The sequence below is a fragment of the Leptonotus elevatus genome, chromosome 13 (assembly GCF_054856555.1).
Source record: "Leptonotus elevatus isolate MCC_2025b chromosome 13, RoL_Lele_1.0, whole genome shotgun sequence".
Lineage (NCBI taxonomy): Eukaryota > Metazoa > Chordata > Actinopteri > Syngnathiformes > Syngnathidae > Leptonotus > Leptonotus elevatus.
This window is the reverse complement of record NC_141251.1, coordinates 3,533,542-3,554,775: the sequence shown is the minus strand read 5'-3', so window position 1 is coordinate 3,554,775 and position 21,234 is coordinate 3,533,542. Positions and strand designations below refer to the sequence as shown.

General features: G+C 41.8%; 1 protein-coding gene across 3 annotated transcripts in view; it reads left to right on the top strand.

Moving 5' to 3' along the window:
- Nucleotides 1-21,234, top strand: part of grid1a (glutamate receptor, ionotropic, delta 1a) — a 261,199-nt gene that overhangs the window by 193,075 nt on the left and 46,890 nt on the right. For all 3 annotated transcript variants that reach the window (XM_086093335.1, XM_086093333.1, XM_086093334.1), the window contains exon 5: nt 6,220-6,273. In XM_086093335.1, the coding sequence (XP_085949461.1) occupies nt 6,220-6,273 (54 nt within the window). The remainder of the gene's footprint in view (nt 1-6,219; nt 6,274-21,234) is intronic.

Below are 21,234 nucleotides of genomic sequence, written 5' to 3'. Positions count from 1 at the left end.
CTAAAAACTCTTCCCATAACCCGGATAACATTCTATACACAGAAATTGAGGTCCTGACACCCAAAAAAAATCCCCAAATTATTTTACAATATTGTTTTAAAAAACAAACAAACATTGGATTATTAACAATGACAGCATAGAACATCACGCAAATTACAGCTGGTCAGCGATTTTGCATAAAATACAATTTATCTGCCAATCAGATCTGTCTAAAGTCTAGTTATGACTATAACCTTTCTTGAAAGATCAAGGAAATGTGTTATAATACTCGAAAACATTTCCCGGATTAATAGTTGATAAACGCCCCTCAAAAACGAATTTTTCAAATCAATAAAAGAGTGCCTGTTATATACATTTAAAATAATAATAATAATAATAATAATAATAATAATAATAATAATAATAATAATAAAAAGGTCATACCGGTACTTAAAATCTTGGCCCCCATTGTTTTAGATGAGTATCAGAAAGCTAGCCAAAAATTAGTGCAGATTCAATCACAATCAAGCTAATTGAATTGATTTGAATTGATGCCACGGACTTCCGACTTGCGTAAAACACACAGCAATAATGTTTCCGGTTACTGTTGACCGCGTCCCAATGCTGGCTTTCCACCTCCCTCATGCAATAAATCATAATGTGGACAAATACTGCACGCACATCATGGCGCCGCGCAACAAACGCGCCTACATTAATTTCACCAGCCCTTCGGCACAAATGTCATTGCAGTATAAAAAGGCTAGATAAAACTACTCGTGCGAGTATTGGGACGCGGCCAATTACGTCATAACCGGAAAAGGAATAAAAGTTGATGGGTGAAAACCTGGAAGTCGGAAGTCTCACCTCCTCTGTGGCATATAGTCCATAGAAGACCAAGAAAAGTGAGCAGTTTGACGACCATGGTGCACCTGGAGGGGCAGCTAACAACATGGCTATATCAAGCTAGCAGCTTTAGCTCCATGGGATACTTATGGAAAGCTAACAAGATGCCAAGTAAGCCCTCACCTTTAGCGCAATGGCCTCAGTGGGAAGCTAACGATATTCCATGGGAGGCTAACCGCTTTCTCCACAAGAAACCTTCATGAAGCTGACAAAATGGGTGAAGCTAGCAACATTAGCATGATGGCAGATGGGAGTCATGATTTGTTTTTAATGCGCTACTCATTTAGTATCACCTTCATTAAAGAGATGAGACGACGCCTGGCCTTGACTAAAGGCGAGTATGACCGATATATGACCGGCACTAATTGTTATGGTAATAAGTAATACATTTATGTGTCATTGATCAGGTTATTGTTGAATAATGTCATTATAAATATTCAACACACCTCATGAGGTCAATACAGTAAAACATTTTAACATTGTAGCTTTTATAAATATTGGGCTGAGGAAGTGCAACTTTTATATTGTTTGCAGTTTATTTACTTGTGACATTTTTCTGTTTGAGGATAAAAAAGGGGTATTTTTATGGCATGACAGCTCATGAGAAGTGGGATGTGTGGGGGTTTGTCACATTTTTAAACATCGGTTAAGAAATCATTGTTTGTTCCCCGCTCAAGAGTTCTTTTGACAGCGTCTTGCGGATTGCTATGATAGCCCGTGATGCATTTCAACCCTCTGTTCGTCTCCCCCTCGGCATTCATAGTGAACGTCGGAGGGAATATGCAGCAAATGATTCTCCCGAATGTTTTTCCCACTGAAGAAACTCAGCCGTCTGGAGCGCATCCAAACGCCCCCCCCCCCCCCCCACCACCTGTTTTCCACATACACCGCTGCACTTTCTCCCAATCCCTTCTCGGCTTGCCTCCCTTTTAAATTGGAGTTGGCGTTTCCCCGGGCCCGCCTTTGTGCTATGGCGGCCGCATAAGAACACGCCCGGGGGGCTTTCGTTGGCCGATTGGAGAAGTTGCCATCGACGGCACGGAATATTCCTCAGCTGTCACTCCAGGCTCTATCTGCCTCTCGTAGAGCGCGTTGCTCTCCGGAGTTTCACGCTTGCGTCATCGTTTTACCTTTTTCAACGCCGCACAAAGCCAAAATGACTCAACCCGGCTTGTTGACAGCGTTTAAGCTCCTGAAGTGGCTTTCCAGAGATAGTTGTGCGATACGTTGGAATCGAGGGGGGGGGGGGGCTGGAGAGAAGCCGCGCTTGGCTCCCAAATTCGATTAAGAAAAGGCTGATGAGGCACATTAGAACGCAGAGGAATTGTATCCAGATACCTTTTGTCTTCTAAATGCTGCTTGTTTAGAATCCTCATGAGTAACCTACTTTAGCATCACGCGCTACATGTCGTCCCATTGCCAGATAGCCTTTTATTGCTACAAAGCTACGCATGGATTATGTATGGTAATGCTATTATTGTATTGTATTTAGGCGATCGAGCTATAGTGGAATTTTTCTTTCCTATGCTGCATCTTGTTAATAAAGTAATTCATAAAAACAAGTCATAATGGAAAAAAAGCATTTGATTGATTTTTTTTGGTGATGTTTTCCATGTTTTGCTGATGTTGACCGGTATTCAACACAAAACAGTCAAAAGGAAAATGAGCACAAGCAATCATATCGTTCAGATCCTATCAACTGCCCTGAGATATTTCATTGATTATTGTTGGATGTCAGAGCAAGAATTTTGAAAAATGTCCCATCCAAAATATGTGAGGCAGTCCAACTCAAATATCAAACCAATGCACATTTTTCAACGGTTTTTATAGGTTACAGGGAGTCCTCGAGTTTACATCCCACGCTGGCGATGTAACCCGTCGTATTTCACCGTTTAAGTCTATATTAACATCAAAATACTTTGTACGGTAATTTAAAAAAAACATATTTGTGCGACCCGGAAGGGCTGGAACCAATATTTCGTGTTTCCGCATGGACATTCGTTGCTGACAGACGGCAGAGCGCGGAGCTAATTCAAACGTAAACACGCAAATATGACGCGCCTGATGGCGAACCGACCTGCTCGATGACGTCCGTTGCTAGAGGTAACAACAACACAACTTTAACTTTGAAATGTCGTGATTACTGTGGGAAATTAACGAAAAAGGTGTTACGGACGAAGCACGGGCGCCGTAAAGTCGAAACATCAAGAATAATACTACAAGGACTTACACTAACAATTGATCTATGATTTATGATGATACCTGTAGCCAAACATCAAAACAATTTTCCATGAGTTTCATTTGATTATTCATCCACTCATTTGATTGTTCAATGTGAGCGCAAGAAACGTACTGATTTTTAATGATAGCCAAATTCTATTAACCTCAAGCAGTCTATTTTGGACAGATTGCCGGAGAATATTGTAGAAGGACAAAACAAGAACAGTATTGATTTGTTATGTGATCCAAGATGATTGTCGCAAAGTATTTTCTATCACCGTCTTTTGGTTTCTTATTTTTGCTTTTGGTGAAGGTCAGAGCAGAAATGCTACTGATTTTTTTTTTTTTTTTTTTTTTTTTCTAAGATCCTCCTGATTTTGAATGACAGACAACAATCGCGAGTTGGACATGCTGGATCTTGAAAATATCTAACATTGTTTTTATGACTGAAGAAGAACGCTATTGATGTATATTGACATCAGTACATATGCTCTATCACCCTTCCTCGGTTCATCATTTTTGATTAATCACCTTAAATACCTCCTGGGCTATTGTTCAATAGGTCAGGGCGAGAACTATCGATTTTGGATGCCGTGAGTTTTTTTTTTTTTTTTTTTTTTCTTTTTTAAGCCCATATCCTAACCTCAATGAGGAATTGCTGCGTTGGTTTTATTTACTGATAAAGAACATATTTTGCAAGCTAAGCATTGAAAAAAGAGGGTTTGCATTTGTTACAAAAGTTAACATGCGCACGCGCGCCCGCTCATCCTCCATGCAGGAGACCGCACATGACTTCCCGCATCTGTCTGCATTTTTTATTTATTTTTTTTCTCATCTACTACGACGACGACTAAAGTGTCCCTGAGGCGCCTTGTGATTTTTACGCTCTTCTTCCTCCTCTCTCTTATGTTGCCGCGTGCACACTCACTGTCGGTGTGTCGCAAAAACCTCCCGCGTTAAGATGACCTTCAGCGCTGTTAATGGCGCGCCTGAAGCTTGTGGCTGTGCCTCCCTATGCACATCGCAAAGCTCATCTCGCTCGATGTCTCACATTCGAAAAGTGTGACTCAGCTTGTATGTCTCGCAAGTCGCGCGTGGATGTTTTTCGCTGCGCCCCATTTGAATTTCAAAAAACGCTTTAGCGCAATTAGGCCCCGGGATGCGGCGTCTGAAGCGTGGAGGTAAATATTGCTTTTGGACTCGGATGGACGTCGTTCGGCTTGATGAAATCTGGAAATGAGAGGGGCATTAAAATCTTAAGCGTGGCTGTTCTGAGGTTTGGAGATAAGATTAGTGGCTGGCGGTGTTTTGAATCATGCCGGCTTTTATCGACGAGCGTTACGTGGTGTTGATGGGCATGAACTGTTGCTGCTTTCATCCCGATTGCTTTTTCAGATTAGTCTTATTTAGGGGAGGGGGTTGTTTTGTTTTGTTTTCGCTCTCCCTTTAGACACATTCTTCATATTTTAGAACTGCCTTTACCATACTTTCTAAGCCACGCCTCCTCTTCAAAATTGTTCCTTTTTTTTTTCTTTTTTCTTTCTTTTTCTTTTTTTTTTCAAAATTGTTCCTATCGTCATCCTGACGATGATGGGTGACTACCGATAACAGGTATCGGTGCCAATACCAGTCTTATATTTAAGGTATCGGTACTCGCGGCGCATCCCATTATTACGAGGGATGCACGATATTGCTTTTTTCAACCAATACGATAAGCCAATCGTTGAGAAAGTGCCAGTTTCATGCGCTTGCTTTCAAGAAAACACGCACACACATCGGCGTTCGTTTATCACGCTGAAACATCTCATCCTCACGTACGGAAAGATGTCAGCGGAATCTGCGCTGGAGCCTCAATACGCGACACTCATTGATCCATCCGGGTGATTAATGTGCGTGCCTCCATGACCACGTTAAGCTGATTCTCAAGAGAATTTATAAGATCACGCACAGGAGTATTACCGAGGAAAGCATTCGGAATTTTGGCATTCCATTATAACCCTAAACGCTTTGAAATGAGGGTGGCACAAGCTAACGTTTTAATGCACTTGTTGAATGAAAAACCTACCCAACAAAGAAGGGTTGAATTGAAACAAACCATGTATGGCGTTGGTATAGCATTTCTCAAACGTTTTTAATCACTTCAACAGTTTGAGTCTGGGTTATTATAGTTTGGGAATTTTCATTTTAGTTAGTTTTTATTTTGTTTTGAGGTTGTTTTTTTTGTTTTTTAATTTTGTTTTAGTTAGGCTTTGTTTTAGTTTAGTTTTGGTTTTTGTATTTTTTACTTGTGCACAATATTTGATAAATCACGTGGTAAAAAAAAAAAAAAAGTAATTATAGTTAGTTTTAGTTAATTTTGTAAACATATAATGTAGTTTCAGTTTTTGTTTTTATTTTATTTCATTTTTTTGAATCTCAGTTTTAGTTTTTTCGTCAGTTTTCGTTAATTAAAATAATATTGGTCTGAGTTGGTGTACACCACTCATTAATGCATGTCACCAAAAACAATATTTTAAAAAAGTATTGCTTTGTTGGTTTCATGACGTAGAACAGCGAGTCCCAAACTTTTTCCAGCTTTATGAAAGCGAAATGAATGTACAAAATCTGTGACAACATTTTTAATGAAAAATTAGGCAAAAACTAGGGCCCGCAAAAACACAGGTTTTGCTGTTTATTTATTTTTTTGTAAACGTATGTCACAGAGCCACCTTTCCCAAAATGTTTTTATTTTTTGAACCCAACAGTTTTAAGAGTTGACTACACAATCCATATAACACTTTTGATCTTGCACATCCGCTTGCAGGGCAGTCGGTGTGGGAATCCCTTAAGTCAAGAGTAAAATCAGGTCCATCTTTTAGATTATGTGTCACAAAAAGCCAAAGAAAAAGCAGGCATCCAGAGATAATCCTTTGCTGGCTCCTAACCTGTGGTGTCGCGAGATGCCCCAAGATGGTTTTAATGCTAATCGCTGTTGCCCCGTGGCCTGTCAGACCTGCTGTATATTCCAGGTGGTCTTGCAAGGCTTTCCTGAGGCTTGACTGACGTGGAAAGACCTCCACCGATTGCTCACAGGGATATTAAAAGCTGTCCTCTCTCTCTTTTGCTTTATCTGCGCAGGCTGTGGAGACCAACCTGGCGTCCAAGGATAGTCACTGGGTCTATGCCAACGAGGTGAGTCCCAACACAAGCATGCTTTCGTTGCGGGTTTTGTCGAGACCTTTACTTGATATCGCACAATGACTTTTCTTTTTAACGTTTGATGTCGGCATGTTTTGATCAGACATCATGATAAATGCTGCTCTTAAGTGGGCATAACAGTCAAGTGTGCTTTTAGTGAATACGGACCACCCCCACCCTGCCCCTGCCTCTTTTTTCTTTTTTTTTTTAACTCCCTCTGTATGTTTCCAATGATTCCATTTATTCTAAAAAGCAAATGGATGGAAGCGGATAAAAGGGTTGCTCCCAGTTGACCTGCCAGAGAATTAGAATTTCAGTTCCCAGTAGGAGTTGGTTGTCCGGAGTAACACACACACACACACGGATTGGCGTCCATTTCTCATGCCGAAACATCACATCTTCGAGTACAGAAAGATGTCATTGGAATCAGTTATCAAAGCTCAGTACAAGAACAATTAATGAGTAGGATATTAAAAAAAATTTGGGGGGGGTTACTAAATTCACTTGAGGAAAAAAACATGTTTTTCTGACAGATTTTTGGGAAGAGTTTTTTCCTGTTTTTCTAAGTATAATTTTTCATTCTTTTATTATTTTTTTCTGTCATTAAAAAATTACTGAAAAGCGGCAAAAATATTCAGAAAAACGGGAAAAATATTCAGAAAAACAGGTGGAAAAATTGGAAAAGTGAATGCAATACGCGTACGTACGCCATAAAAATAATCACCAAATGCCAGCACCATCACACTTCTAAAATAAAAAAAATGTTGCTCAAATTACCTTTAATATTGTTTTTTTTTAAATATATATGTTACTACAAATAATTAATGATTTTCGATTATGTGAAGACACTGATCATTCATTCATTAATTTTATGAATGAACCTGTTTTATGGGTTTGATCATGTGATGTGTTTTTTAAAGTTACCTCACCTACTGCCCGAAGCCAGCTGGGATAGGCTCCAGCACTCCCACGACCCTAGTGAGGAATAAGCGGTTGAGAAAATGGATGTTTTTAAAGGTATTAATAGTGCATGAAAGATAATGAAGTTATCAAATGAATTATAGACAAAATATGAACTTACCGCTGAAAGTGGATAAATGAGTCAAGTATCTCTTGAAGCAAAAAATTAAAAATCTGACATTGAGAAAGTGCGCCTCGGCGGTAGTTGCCGCGATATTATGGCAACTTGACACATTTGCGTCAGAAAGAAAGAAAGAAAAAAAAATAAAGAGCAATGATGATGACATTTCCGAATGAACAATACTGAGCTCTTTATTAGAAAAAAAAACAAAAAAATAAATAAATTAATTAAAAAAAAAAAAGAAGCTCTTTGTTTACAATTTGTTGTCATTGTGTCTCGGAAAAAGTGGTATCGAGCATCCCTGTAATATTCAATACATGTGTTGTCACTAGCTAAAATTAAATACAACAAAATAAATAAATAAATAAATAAATAAAACATGTTCTACCTTTTAGACAGCAAACTTTTGAATTTGGTGACAGACACAATTGCACCTTAATTGCAATGATCAGCTGCGCGTAATTGACCTGACACGTAACAAATCCATTCATGTGTTTGTTAAGCTCGTTTCGAGTTTTCACGTTAGCTGCCGTTCTTTTGGAATGCGTCGTTTCACGACGTCTTGTTGCAGTCAAATGTCAATTCAGTTCAGGGGACAAATGGTTAACCAAGAGGCTTGAATATTGATTACGCAAGGTTAATGAGGCATTCGGCATCGCAGCGCTTGCAGTCCAAATGGCCTCACCTTACATTTGTATTTTTCATTTTTAATAATTACATTTGCAGTTGGCTTTGAATCAGTTCATCCAGGCATGTCGGTAAAGTATTGCTCCACATGGGTTAAAGAGGCCTTGAGCTCCGTGAAAAGCCTTCCTGTCTGCCGCTTTTAATTCATATTATTGGTTTTTGTACGCCTCACAAAGCAGCACACGGGAAGGCTTTTGCAGTCTGAGCCTGTTTGATAAGTGACAGGCTATAATTTTTCATTTCAAGCCGTCTTCATACCCGAGCTGCTGCATTCCTTTAAGTCTTTTATTACCGTCTTAGAGAAATTATGTATGAGCTAATTCTTCCTTTTTGCGCTAATATGATGTCATATCAACAGAGTGTGTCTTTTACAAGATATTGCCATTTGCCTTTTGTTGGGGTTCGTCTCCACAAGGTGATCTTCTCTAACCTCTCTAACCTAATTCTCAAGACTATAAAGCAAGTTATAATACTTCTCCTTTCTTGTAGTAGATCCGCGTATCCTTTTTTTTATTATCCAAAATCAACTGTCCATGAAGCCGAGGTTCACCTTGAAATGAGGACAAAAGCACACTTGTTGTCCTTCAGCGCTCCCCGCTTCTGTCGCAAGTCATATTTAAATACATTTCGGACCACTTACAGTAAGAGGTTTGCTTAAATCGTGCTGTTTTGAATTTCACCTCTTCAGGAGCCACCCGGTAAACTCCATCCCAGCGTGCATTTATTTAAAAAAAAAAAACAACTTAAGTGCAACGTTTGCTTCTCAACAATATGATGGGAAGCTGATTAGTTTTTATTAGCCCTAAATTTGTTTTCGCACAACTTTCCCAGCACAGCGTGCTGGAATAATGGACGCAAATATGTATTTGTACGTTGAATTGTGTTTCCTAATCGAGTTTATTAGAGTTGCGCTGTCAGGCAAATTGCGTCGTGTGTACGTGAATGGAAAAACGGGAATTGACAGCATATGTAAATAAAAGGTTTTTACATTGTGCAAATAGGTAGACGTTGTGTTTGCATGATGTGTACATGAATGTACTAGACAGAAGGTTACAGACATTTTCGTGTGCATGTTAATTATATATAATATACATTATAAGTGCGTGAATGGAGAGAAACAATTACAGCGTCAACAGACAAAGAGAAATATGAATATACTTTTGTTTATCGTGTGTCACGTGACTGGCACCCACAACACCTTGTGTAAAAAATGTATTTTTGTTTGTTTGGCCCTTGGCGCCTGCAGTCAGGTTGGTTTTGGCAAATAATTGCAATCCTATTTTATTCATCAGGTAAGGACATTGAGAGCAAGCAATGTCCTTACCTGATGAATAAAATAGATAAATAAATAAATAAATGTAAATCTGAAAGGGGAAGTCAAGATTTTTTTTTTTTTTTTTTTTTTTTTTTTACTACAATATGTAGTAAGCAGTCCCACTTGTGTAAACAAGACATTCTGATAAATATTGTGTTTTGGGATTTTTTTTAAAAATGTTTTTGGCAGCAAAATCCACTCGTTTTTATCCATCTCAGGGGGTGGCCATTTTGGCTTGCATTGGCACGTTCTGTCGATTGAAAATGACATCACAGTGCCGAAGAGCTCGGCTTGCAAGCGTCACATGACCAAACCCAGAAAACAGAGCTGTGATTGGCCATTACGTAAACCCTTAAGGCACTGTGATGTCATTTACAGTCGACAACAAGTAGTACAAGACAAAATGGACGGATTTTGCAAATGGTGGATTTTGCTGATTAATTCATATTCCACAAATGTGATATTAACTAGTGGAGTTGCATAGAATATATTGTATGGTGTTGTATAAGCTTTTACTGTATATTCCCAATTATACTTAAGAAAAAGTAATGAAAAAAATCTACAAAACCCATTACAATGTATTTTTTAAAGTCTATAGGGAGAAAAAAAAAACTGACCTTCTCTACTTGTGCCTGTGGACCTTAGTTGAAATTAAACCTCGTCTTGTTTTATCGCTCCATCCTGCAGGCATATAAATAATTGTACACGTCTCTGGCGTCTGCATGCTCCCTGGTCATAACTCAATCATGACATTCATTTTCAAACGCATGATCTGGAGACTCACAAGTGACTAAGCCACAGTCCCGAACACCCCCGTATCCCCAACGGGGGGCCTCTCACATTTCATTCAAGTCCAGCCCCACTGGAGGATATGTTAATCCGCCACCGGTCATGAGCTATGAATGTTGATGCTTTGCTCCAAAGGGGAGCGAGAGAAGTGAGATGCATGGTGATGATGATGAGGATGATGATGTGTGAGGAAGATTGCAGGGTGAGACGAGTTAGGGTGCCGAGGACTTCCAAGATGAATGAATGGCATAATCAATGGATCGCATTGTAGTAGAAATTAGGAGTGTAACGAAAACCAATTTGAAACCAATCGAATCGTTACATTTTAATATCGTATCGCGCACCAAGTATAAATCACTTTGTTGTTGCTGATCATTTGTTGTTTTTTTGTAATTATTATTATTATTTATTTTTTTTTTTTTTTGTAATTTAATTAACCTGAATAGTTTACTTTATTCAGAGAGCTTTTACATATTTCATATTAATAAACATGACAAAAGCTTCAGTAATACCATATCGAATTAAATCGTAACCATGTGCAGTTCTTGAATCGTATCGCACCCCATCGCGTTGAGATACGTATCGAATTGTCTGAGAGATGCAGTGGATTGGTACATACTGTGTGAAAAAGACGTCCTTGAGTTGTGGGTTAGCTCAAATCTGCCCCAGCTGACTTTGGGCAAGAGGCGGGCTTCACCCAGGACTGGTCGCCAGACAATCGTAGGACAAATATACACAGATATCCATTTTTCTGCAGCACATGTCCTCATTAAGGTTGCAGGTTAGCTGGAACTTAACACCAGGTGCCTTTGGGCAAGAGGCAGGCCTATTGCAACCCTGAACTGGTTACGAACCAGTCATAGGACACAGAGACAGAGCAATTCTATAACGCTTGTCCTCCTCAACTGCAGCTTTGAGAGAAAACCCTGCATTGGTTGCTAGTCAATCACATGGAGACAAAATCTATAGGAGCCTATTTTCGTTCCCAACGCAAGTCTAGCGGGGTGGAGTTTTCCTTCTTTTGGTATTTTAGACGTGCGCTGTTGTAAAGTTCAGATGTGAACTTTCACCGGTTCTTTTATACTAATAATAACAACCAGGAGACTGCATTTTGCTGCCAGAAAGATCGAGTACACAGCTGTGTGGAGCCTTACTGCTGAGTGCGGAAGAAGGCCTGATCTATTCAAAATGGTCTCTACTCTTATATTGTCTTTGTTGCCCACCTGGATAAGTGTGCCAGAGTGCAGATAGATAGAAAAGCGCCAAGCCGGGACAGGTCGCAGCGACACAACGGCCTCGCTCAAGTCACCTATCTAGTCATTAGGAGGTCGAATCTAACACCGTTGTGGGAGGGATCACAGCCGACTTGTTAGCCATCCATTGGAAGCTCATTCCCTTTGAATTCAGCATGAGAGAGGTGCAACGCGGTCTGCCAAATTCCCAAACACAATAAACTAGACTTGCTCCAGCACGAAAACATGCGCCAGTCTTTAACGCTGAGCCAGTCTACAAAAATGGTGACTAAACTAAAGAAGCATGTTTTGGGTTGTGGGAGGAAGCTGGAGTAACCCTAACCAAAGCAAGAATGGGCAGAAAATGAAAACTCCATACATGAGGGCCTCAGCTGAGATTCAAACCCAGGCTGACATTGACACATACAGAGATCATTTATTTCGTAACCTATAAAATGAGGTCATGTGTAAAATTGCGCAAATGTGGCTGCCTTTAATGGCTTTTTTTGTTCAGAGGCAATACAAGTTTCTTTGAGGCTGGATAGTGCGGACAAACTCATTGGACAATACAAAGTCATTTAAGAAAAGAAGAGAGGCTTCTAAATTGGATATTAAGAGTCGCGGCGCGACTCGAGACGAGCGCATCAACGGGGGGATGAGAAGCGGGCCGAGCCTCCCGCTGACCCGGCCCGGCCGAAAGCAGCGTGCAGGCGCGGGCGCACGCTTGTTTTGGCGTCTGAAATTCAGATGGATTGCACATCCAGGAAGGAGTTGGAAGTTGTTATGGTGTTTTTCTTCTCAAAAAAGCGGGACACTGACACTCGCCAAACGCGTGATGGATGAGGTGGCCGCGCCCGCTGTGACAGACAGTGTTGAGGAGGAGAGTCGAGAGATGATTGATGTCCCCCGGGTAACGTGGCGTCACGTAATTGAAACCCCGCCGACGCCATCTTGGCCGCATTAGACACAGATTACTACAAAGTCCATCGAAGGGATGTGCACTCGCGAGATACTGTGTTAGATACGCCTGCATGTTATTCAATACAAGAAAAAGTGGTAGCGTACTAGACTTTTTCGCCAGTCAATCCGACGGCACAGGGACGAGAAAATTTACATTCACGCCGGGGTTATAATAGTTTGGGATTTTTCATTATGGTGTTTCCTCGCTCGTTGGACTCCCATCTCTATTGCAAGCTTATGTCACAATTTCGCGTGTTTTCTTATTTTTCCTTCATCAGTCGGACCCAGAGCTGGCAAATCCAGGTCCACAAAGTAAATACCCTGCCACAGTTTGGTTTTAGCTCCTGGTGCTAGCTAGCTAGCTCCCTAGCAGGTAAACGAGCACCATGGGATCTAGCTAGGGATCTAGCTAGGGATCTCGCTAGCTAACATCTGAGGCTAAAGCCAAACTGTGGCAGGAGTTTTTACTTTCTGGACCTGGATTTGCCACCCTTGGTCGGATCAGTCAAAATGTGTTTAAAAATGACTCATTGGCCCTCGTTTCTAAGCATGTGCTTCACATTTCCAAGAAGAACAGCGTGCATAATAAGAACAATGATGAGAAATTGTACTCAAGGTAGAGTTGCTGTGGCGAGTGGGCGGAGGGGGAGCCTCTGATTGGTGAGCTTGATTGGAGATTGTGAGCATTTTTAGTACAGGGAATACTTCATAGTTTAACAGTAATTGGATGAAGACAAAAGGTTTTCGGTTGTGATTAGAAGCAGAGATTAGCTCAAGTTGAAGGAGTGTGGACAAAATGTGCTTGAAAGTAACAAGGCATTAGCAAGAGTCACTTAGTACAACTTGTCACAAACACAAATGAAAAACTGTTTTCCGCAGCTCGGCTGCTGACCAGTTCAAGTTGTACCCGTGACCCCAACGAGGCCAAGTGCTATAGAAAACAGATGAATGGTCAATAAAAATGTTTAGTAAGAACCTAGTCGCTTCATTTGCTCTTCACGGTCAATAATTACCAGGCGACCAGTTCATGATGGTATTCGGTCCAGAGCCCCGTTTGTGACCCTGCACAGGATAAGCTATACGGAAAATGTGTCACGTGGTGGTACAGGACAGACCCACATTACGGCTGATGGATAACTTACCATGTCCGTGGATACCAGATGTCAACTAGAATGTTCTGGAAGCAAATCAGATCAATCAATTCATAATGCCTTAAGCCATAATTGGCGCCAACAGTAGTTCCTTGTAGTAGAACCTTGTCATCATTAATCCAAGGAATTCCAGACAGAGGACCCCCCCGTCTCTAACCACTGACCCAGTTGTAATACTTGAGTAGCCACAGTCCTTTTCCATGACTCAGATTATTGTGTCATTATAGATCCGTTTCATTTCGAAGGCCTTACCCAACTAAAGCCCTGTATCGAGCGGCACAGTTTAGTTTGTTTTGCCATCATATCAGCCAGGGACCTCATGTGCAAAGACTTGTGTGGCTTTGTACTGATGAATCCAGAAAATATTACACCCACAAAAAAATCCAGATGCATGAATCTGTGCGTACTTATTTCAATCAAGGCGGAAATGTTGGAGTACCAGACCCCTCCCTCTCCACGCTCGTATGAAAATATGCTAATGACTGCTGGTGGAAACAATCTATGGAAAAAAGACATGAGTCAGCAATGATAAAAGAACGGCACAAAATTGTCCTATGGCAGGGATGGGCAAACTTGGTCCTCGGGCCGTCTCCAATGCAGCTGATATATGATCAACTCATCAGCAAGCTCTGCATAAGCCTTATAACAATACTGTTGATTGGATTCAGCTGCGCTGGAGCAGGGAAACATCCAAAACCTGCAGGACTCCGGCCCTCGAGGACCGAGTTTGCCCACCACTGTCATACGGGGTCAGCAACAAGCCTGTGACGAAAATCATTCGGGATATGTCGGCGGCCGCTGATAGTAGATGAACGTGTATGTTAAAGCGGCATCAGTTTGTGATCGCAAAACCACCAACTCTTCACTCATATGACGGAAATATTTTGGATTTGATGTAACGGATGCCAGCTTGAGCTCTGTTGAAACCTCAATTTCAATAGCTCCTACCTAAAAAGGTGCTTGTCACGGTGTGGTCACGGAGCGGCGTGGTGTCTGTCGGCGTGTGAAGTGGAGGACCCAAAATGCAGGGAGGCAGGAGAACCACAGCAGGAGTGCGAAACTGGCGTGCTTTATTTTACAGAAAACACTAACCAGGGTACTGGTTAATGCTAACTAAACAACAAACTGAAAAGATACAAAATCAAAATGACAGAAAGAACTCCGGGGGTGACCGTGACAAGCGGCAATGATCCCACGCCGACTGATCACCACCCGGGAATTAAATACACTCACACTAATTGGGTAACTAGCCACACCTGGGGCCAGGCATAAGTGGCTGAGGGCCCGGATTGGTCAACCCGGAAGGGCTAGAACCCACTCAGGACCAATCGGAACCCTCAACCAAAACCAGATCTTCCCAGACATGACAGTGCTGAGGTGGGTCGGCGGACTGAATTTTTAGCTCAGCGGTCAGTACTCTGCGCTCCCAATCTTGAGATGTGGCGGTGTAGGCTTGGGCCCCTGAGTTGGCTGGACGCCGCAATATAAACCAAAAAAAATTGTGCGTACTTACCCTCAGTTTATAATGGACTTTGTTCCAATGACGGTGGCATACTACAAATTTATACGCAAGCTGGTAAATGCCGGAAAAGAAAAGACTTCCGGGACATAATTATAACACTAAGTTATGACAGTCAATATGGTGGTAATCTAGTTCTTTATGCACTGCAAACGGACAACCCCCCCTGTTGTTGTTTTCAAATGGCACTTTTTTGTTTTCTTCTCATTCCAATCTTACAAATTTGAAACAACATTAATATGAACGTCACAATTCTCTGCTGACCAATTAGTGGACAGCTGAGTGTTTAGCTCCAACCTAAATAACAGCAGCAAAAAAATAACAAAAGCATGCTGAAATTTTAAATGTAAGTTGGTGGATATGATGGAAACCTTTCCAATGGAGAAGTAAAGAACTGAACCCAAAAAGTCACTGCTCGGTGAAAACGGGGTTATTGTGGTTCTTTTCATTATGACACAAAAATTGTCTTGTCTTCCAAAATAGCTGGTTGTGTGCCTTCACATTTATTGGCATGCTTACAAATAAAATACCCACCACGTGATGTGTGGCGGTGTGGAGCCAAAATCATCGCGGAATGGCAAGAGCACAAACGCAATGTACCTTATCACGTCTTCTTGCTCGTTAATTTCGTTGGCACGAAACATTGTGTTGCGCTGGTGTCAAGTCATGATATTTCCATAGCTGACGCTGCTTTCACCCTCCCTGCCTACGCACCAGATGCGCCTATTCGATATTTTCCGACGCAAAAGTGTACCGAGGCAAACCGAAGTCTGCTTTACCAATTAGTGGAAGTGTGACTTTTTCTTCTCCATCTCGGGTCAGGCTCACGTGGGCTGCCTAAAAGTAGTGCAATGAGCTCTGTAATGGGCCGGTTTATTTTTACAGGTGCATTCAACTGGAAGCCGGTGCGTGAATTAAATAAACAAATAATTGAATTACTCACACGTCATTCCACCTTGTTGCGTTTGGAGGAGAGGGATCTCGTTCCAATTAGGCACACAGACAGACAATCCAGTATTAAGTGCAAAGGCGGTTACAGCGCAATTCTCCCTGGACCATGCGACGACGTGTTTTGCAGTCGGACGTGAAACTACGGACACATTTCTCTCTTCTCCACTTCTGATCCCATCGTTGTCAAATCGTTGCGTTTGCTTGCCATTCCTTTAACCGCATTTCAATGCCCCATAAGGACTTGTCGTTCCCAGCAGCTTCTGCAAAGCACCTTGATGTCCAATTAATTAAAAGCGCCGCCACGATTACTGGTAAATTTTTTTATTTATTTCTTGATGAAAGATTAATGGCAAGGACTGAGTGATGCACAGAGGATCATTTAACCTTTCTGTCAGATGAGCTAGATTTGATTAATGCCCGTTCTCGTCTGACTGTCATTGGTTGGCAAAGTTGCTCAGCATTTCACATTACACCCCCCCCCCCCCCCCCTACCCCGAATCTTCCATGAATTATTTTAAATTACTGGTGGATCACATCTCTATGGTCTATACCGCCACCTACAGCGGCGGAGTCCCCTCTCAATATTTGCAAAAGAAGAACAGATGAAAACGGGCATAAGTCGCATGTCCGTTTTTGCGCATTTTCAGGGAATTTGCTTCAAAAAAAAATTCCTAACAATTGGATGGAAACCTGTCCAATAGACTCAACTCAATAGAAATGACAAGAAGAGCAGTAGCGGACAGTCCTTCAGTATCGACGGGAGGCCCATCAGTCCATCACTGATGTACTCCTGTTTCACTGGCGGAGTGACGACTGCCGGAAACTTTGAAAAATTTAAGGAATAAGCACACAAGGGATTTTCGAACTGTCGCTAACCCGAAAAGCAAAGACAAGGGACAGTTTGGGGATGAGAAGCAGGAGGAGGAGGAATAATAGTATAAGAATGATGTAAGTTTTTGTGTGAATTGTTCCAAACTGTTCCTAAATTAATAAAATTGTGTGCTGTTACCCTTGTGAACAGTTTTTCACTGACAGTCCTAAAATAGCGGCGACGAACTGTAATTTAGCGATGACGGAAGTGCGGTTAAAGTAACAAGGACACAGTGACAGACCTACGGACTGACGGACTGGGCGCTGATGAATGGCAAAAGACAGACAAATTGCCTGCCTTTGGCTAAGAGTTTGCAACTCCAAAGTACAGTATTTACCCGATAAGCAAGCTGTTAGCCTAGCTTATTCTATTTCCAGTGGTCTGGATGTCCAGGCTGCCTCTCACAGTTCAGTCTTAGTACTGCCGATTGTGGGTGGAGGTATTATGTGGGTGGTGTTCTTTTGGTCATTTCGAGTGCACCGCACACTGCAAGAGCAGTAAGAACAGACATGCCGATTCTTTCCTTGTCATGTGTGGCGTCTGTCACATAAAAATGAATTCAAATTTTGTGTGATCACAGCTTTAGGGAAACACATTTAGCTTCAAAACGCCAGTCTGGTGAACTGCGAAAGCCATTCTCCCTGCAAATGAATCCCGTTACAAGCCGATTTGCGATTGCCACTCAAAGATGAGCTAACTTGAGAGAGCTCTTTACAATTTTGGTGAGGTGTGTGCGTTACATTGCACGAGCGAGCGGTGATGCGAGGCGATGTTTTCAGTGTTAGTGTCAAAGTGCAAGGAGCGTGTTGCAGTGATGAAAAAAAAAAAATGCGACGGCCAAGGTTTGAGGGTAGAGAAAGGGTCTGTGACCTCATGTATTTTCTGCTAAGTGTGAATATAAAAGTACTAAAGACCGGATCAGGCAAAGGCTGCAGGGAACAAAGGTAGCAACACATAAAATATGTGAGTAGATTAGAGATGAAACAGTATGAAAAATCGCCAATAGCGTGACCAATATTTTCACGGTTATCGGTATTATCCGGGAAAAACTTTATTTGTGAATATGAAACAGAATCTGTCAACCATAAAGAAATTATAATCAGTAGCAACAAACCATGTGTCATGATGTCTTCTTTTATCCGTCACAAGGATGTAAACAGGAAGGAGTTTTGCTGTATGAACTAGCACGTTATGTGAATAAAACGGTGCAATTAAACGCAGAATCACACAAAACTGCCATTTGTTGATAATTGCAACAAAATATGATGCTATAGCCTGCTAAACCAAAGGCATAATTGTCAGGGTGGAGCGTGAGTGCTTGAGGGATGGTGGACCCAAATGCAGGGAAACGTGAATCAAGCGCAATGCGTGGAACTTTAACGAACTATAGGGAAAAAGGTGAGCAGATATCCATGACTTGACTTGGCGGTGACGAAGACGACTTGGTTAGCTGTGACGATGACGACTTGGCTGTGGGGATGACTTGGCTGTGACGATGACGACTTGGCTGTGGCGATGACTTGGCGGTGACGAAGACGACTTGGTTAGCTGTGACGATGATGACTTGGCTGTGGCGACGACTTGGCGGTGACGAAGACGACTTGGTTGTGACGAAGACTTGGCGCACGAACTTCCACCCACACCTGGGCAAACACAACAGACTAAATACACTAACACTAATGAGACACACCTGGGGAAGGGAAGACATACACAGGTGGTGGTTAGACAGACAAAAAAAAACAAGAACACCCATAACAAACAAAAATCCAACCCCCACAGAACCCAAACATGACTATAATCAGCTTCATCCTGTTAGCTGCCATTGCTATTGCTAATAACGCACTATGTCACAGAATACAAAGAGGAGCCAGTGACAGCCTTTTACTGTCAGACACTGAATAAGTATGTGAATATAAATTACACAAATACATAAAGTGATGTAATGAAAAAGGGACAAATCATAAGCTAAAAGGCAAAACTTCCTTTCATCTTGTTAGCTACAAGTGTTATCGCTAAAAACACACTTTGTCTCAGAATATAAAGAGAAGCCAGCGACGGAACACTTTACTCTGCGAGATAACAAATGTGGCATTGACAATAGTGACAGTATAAAACTCTGATAATGTGCTAAAAACCATAACGCTTTTGCAGTGACGTATGCACAAATACCTAAAGTGACTTAATACTCATTCCCAGGCAAATCATTCGCTGAAAGGAAAAATCCAAACATAATTTGCTCAATAACATCTTCTTTCATCCTGTTAGCTGGCAATGCTATCGCTAATAACACACTGTCACAGATTACACACAGGGCCGGTGACAGCTGTTTACACTCAGAGATGCAAAACAACATAATAGGTGCATATATATAAATATATATATATATAATCATAACAGCGCAAAAAAAATAACATCACAATCTCATTCCATAAAAGTACAAATCATCATTTGCACTTCGCTGAGGCAAAAAATTGAAATATAATTTACTCAATATTGCCTGCTGTAGTGTCAGCCTGATGACAGAAAGTTATGTTCTACATGAATATATTATTGTCTTTTCATCAATTATTTTTTAATGAAGTACACTCTGTCCTTTGTTGTGCTCCAAACACAGACAGGAAGCTTGCAGGATGTTTCCATGGTGATAAAATTGCTTTAACAAGACACAGTGGAAAAGTGCACCTTGTAGGTATTGTAAAGCAAGGTTCCAATTGCGGCGCAGGCTTTCTCCCGTTTCCTTGGGCACCGTGCCACAGCTCCCGCGCCTTTACCGGGTTCATCGCCCGACACAAAGGTCGCCCGTGATGGTGACAGAGCGTTAGATGCAGGGCGCCACTACCGGTTATTAGCTTGGACGCGAGGGTTTGGCTCCGTGAACCGCACGGCATAATTCATCTGATTAATGTGTCACGACAACTCATGAATATGCATGAGTTCCACCTGACTGCTCGTCCCAAGGATTTGAAAAGAAGAAAAACAGGAATTATCGTCTCATGCAAGGAAGAAATAGTTCCGCTCAGCTCGATAGGAAGAGCTAAGACGTGGACAATTTTCAAGCAATCACACAGAAGCCGAGCAGCAGCGTAAACAGATTAGCATTAGCTAACAGCATTATAAGAGCTTCTGTGGGCCATGCAAAATCAGTCAAAATCCAGTAAAACAGGCCGGGAGCGAAGGGGGTTTCTTCAGTGAAAATGGCTGGGCGTGAATGAGTTAAACGGCTAATACGATGATTGAGTCATAAATGGTCAAATAAAAAGGCTATTAAAGATCATTTGGGGGGAAAATCCTACATAGGTTAGCCTTAAGTCTGCTGATTCCGATAAAATATTCACACAGTTTTAGGGCCTATTGCGCCACCTGTTGCCTCGCGTGGATGCATTTCACATTATTCAAATGCATGTATGTTTTCGAAGACACCCGCATAGCCCCCCGAGTAGCAAAGACGACAATATGGAGGGAGAACGGTACCATTCAGACAACAAAGCAAATAATGATGAGGCGTAATGGAGGACAAGACAAAAGCTGTGATGACTGAATGGCGCAGAGGTGGATGCGAGTCAAAGATGACAATGTCTCATTAGTGAAGCCGAACGGGAGCGTGTACTGTGTCGAGGCCACGTGCGTTGTTGAGGGATGGCGTCAAGGCCCTGCTTCTTAAATTGCAACCTGCCGGTAACGCCGCAACATTTATTGTGAGATTGCTCATGAACCGGCTGCCTCTCCAGGGACCCGCTTTCAGCATTGACCACTCGTCCGCCGTCTCGCTCCGGTTTACGCGATCGCTCATGAATAATGATTTTTTTTTTTTTTCTGCATCTTCACTGACCCTCAACACATGCAGCCACCTGCCACTCACCCCGAGGAGAAAGAGCCGAGGGCCACTTGCGATGTTAGCAAGGAGGCGGGGGGCGTTTTCAGCAATTTCGACATGTCGAATCAGCGTCGAGGCGTTTGATCGCTGTGATTGGATGTTAGCTAGCGAATCAGCGCACGGGGCAAGAAGAGGAAGTGACGAACGCATATAAACAGTAGTGATGGGAAAATGAAGCTTCATGAAGCACTTGTGATATTTTTTGACTCCCCTAGATGGTGCTCTTGGTGTAAATATAAAGGCTAGTGCAAAGGAAATTGATTACATTTCCACTGCATCTTTCAACCAAGAGTGGTATTTAGAGGCGTCAAAAAATATTCCAAGTGCTTCATGAAGCTTCATTTTCCCATCACTAATAAACAGTACTGATGGAAAGCTTGGACCTTTTTTTTCCCCGGTCATTTTGCGCATCATCACCCTGCTTTACTTTCCGCATTTAAACGAACAATGTCTGTCTTGACAGAAGTTCGGGAAGACGACTTCTTCGTTTAAAGAGAGACCGGCATTGTATGATATTACCGTTAA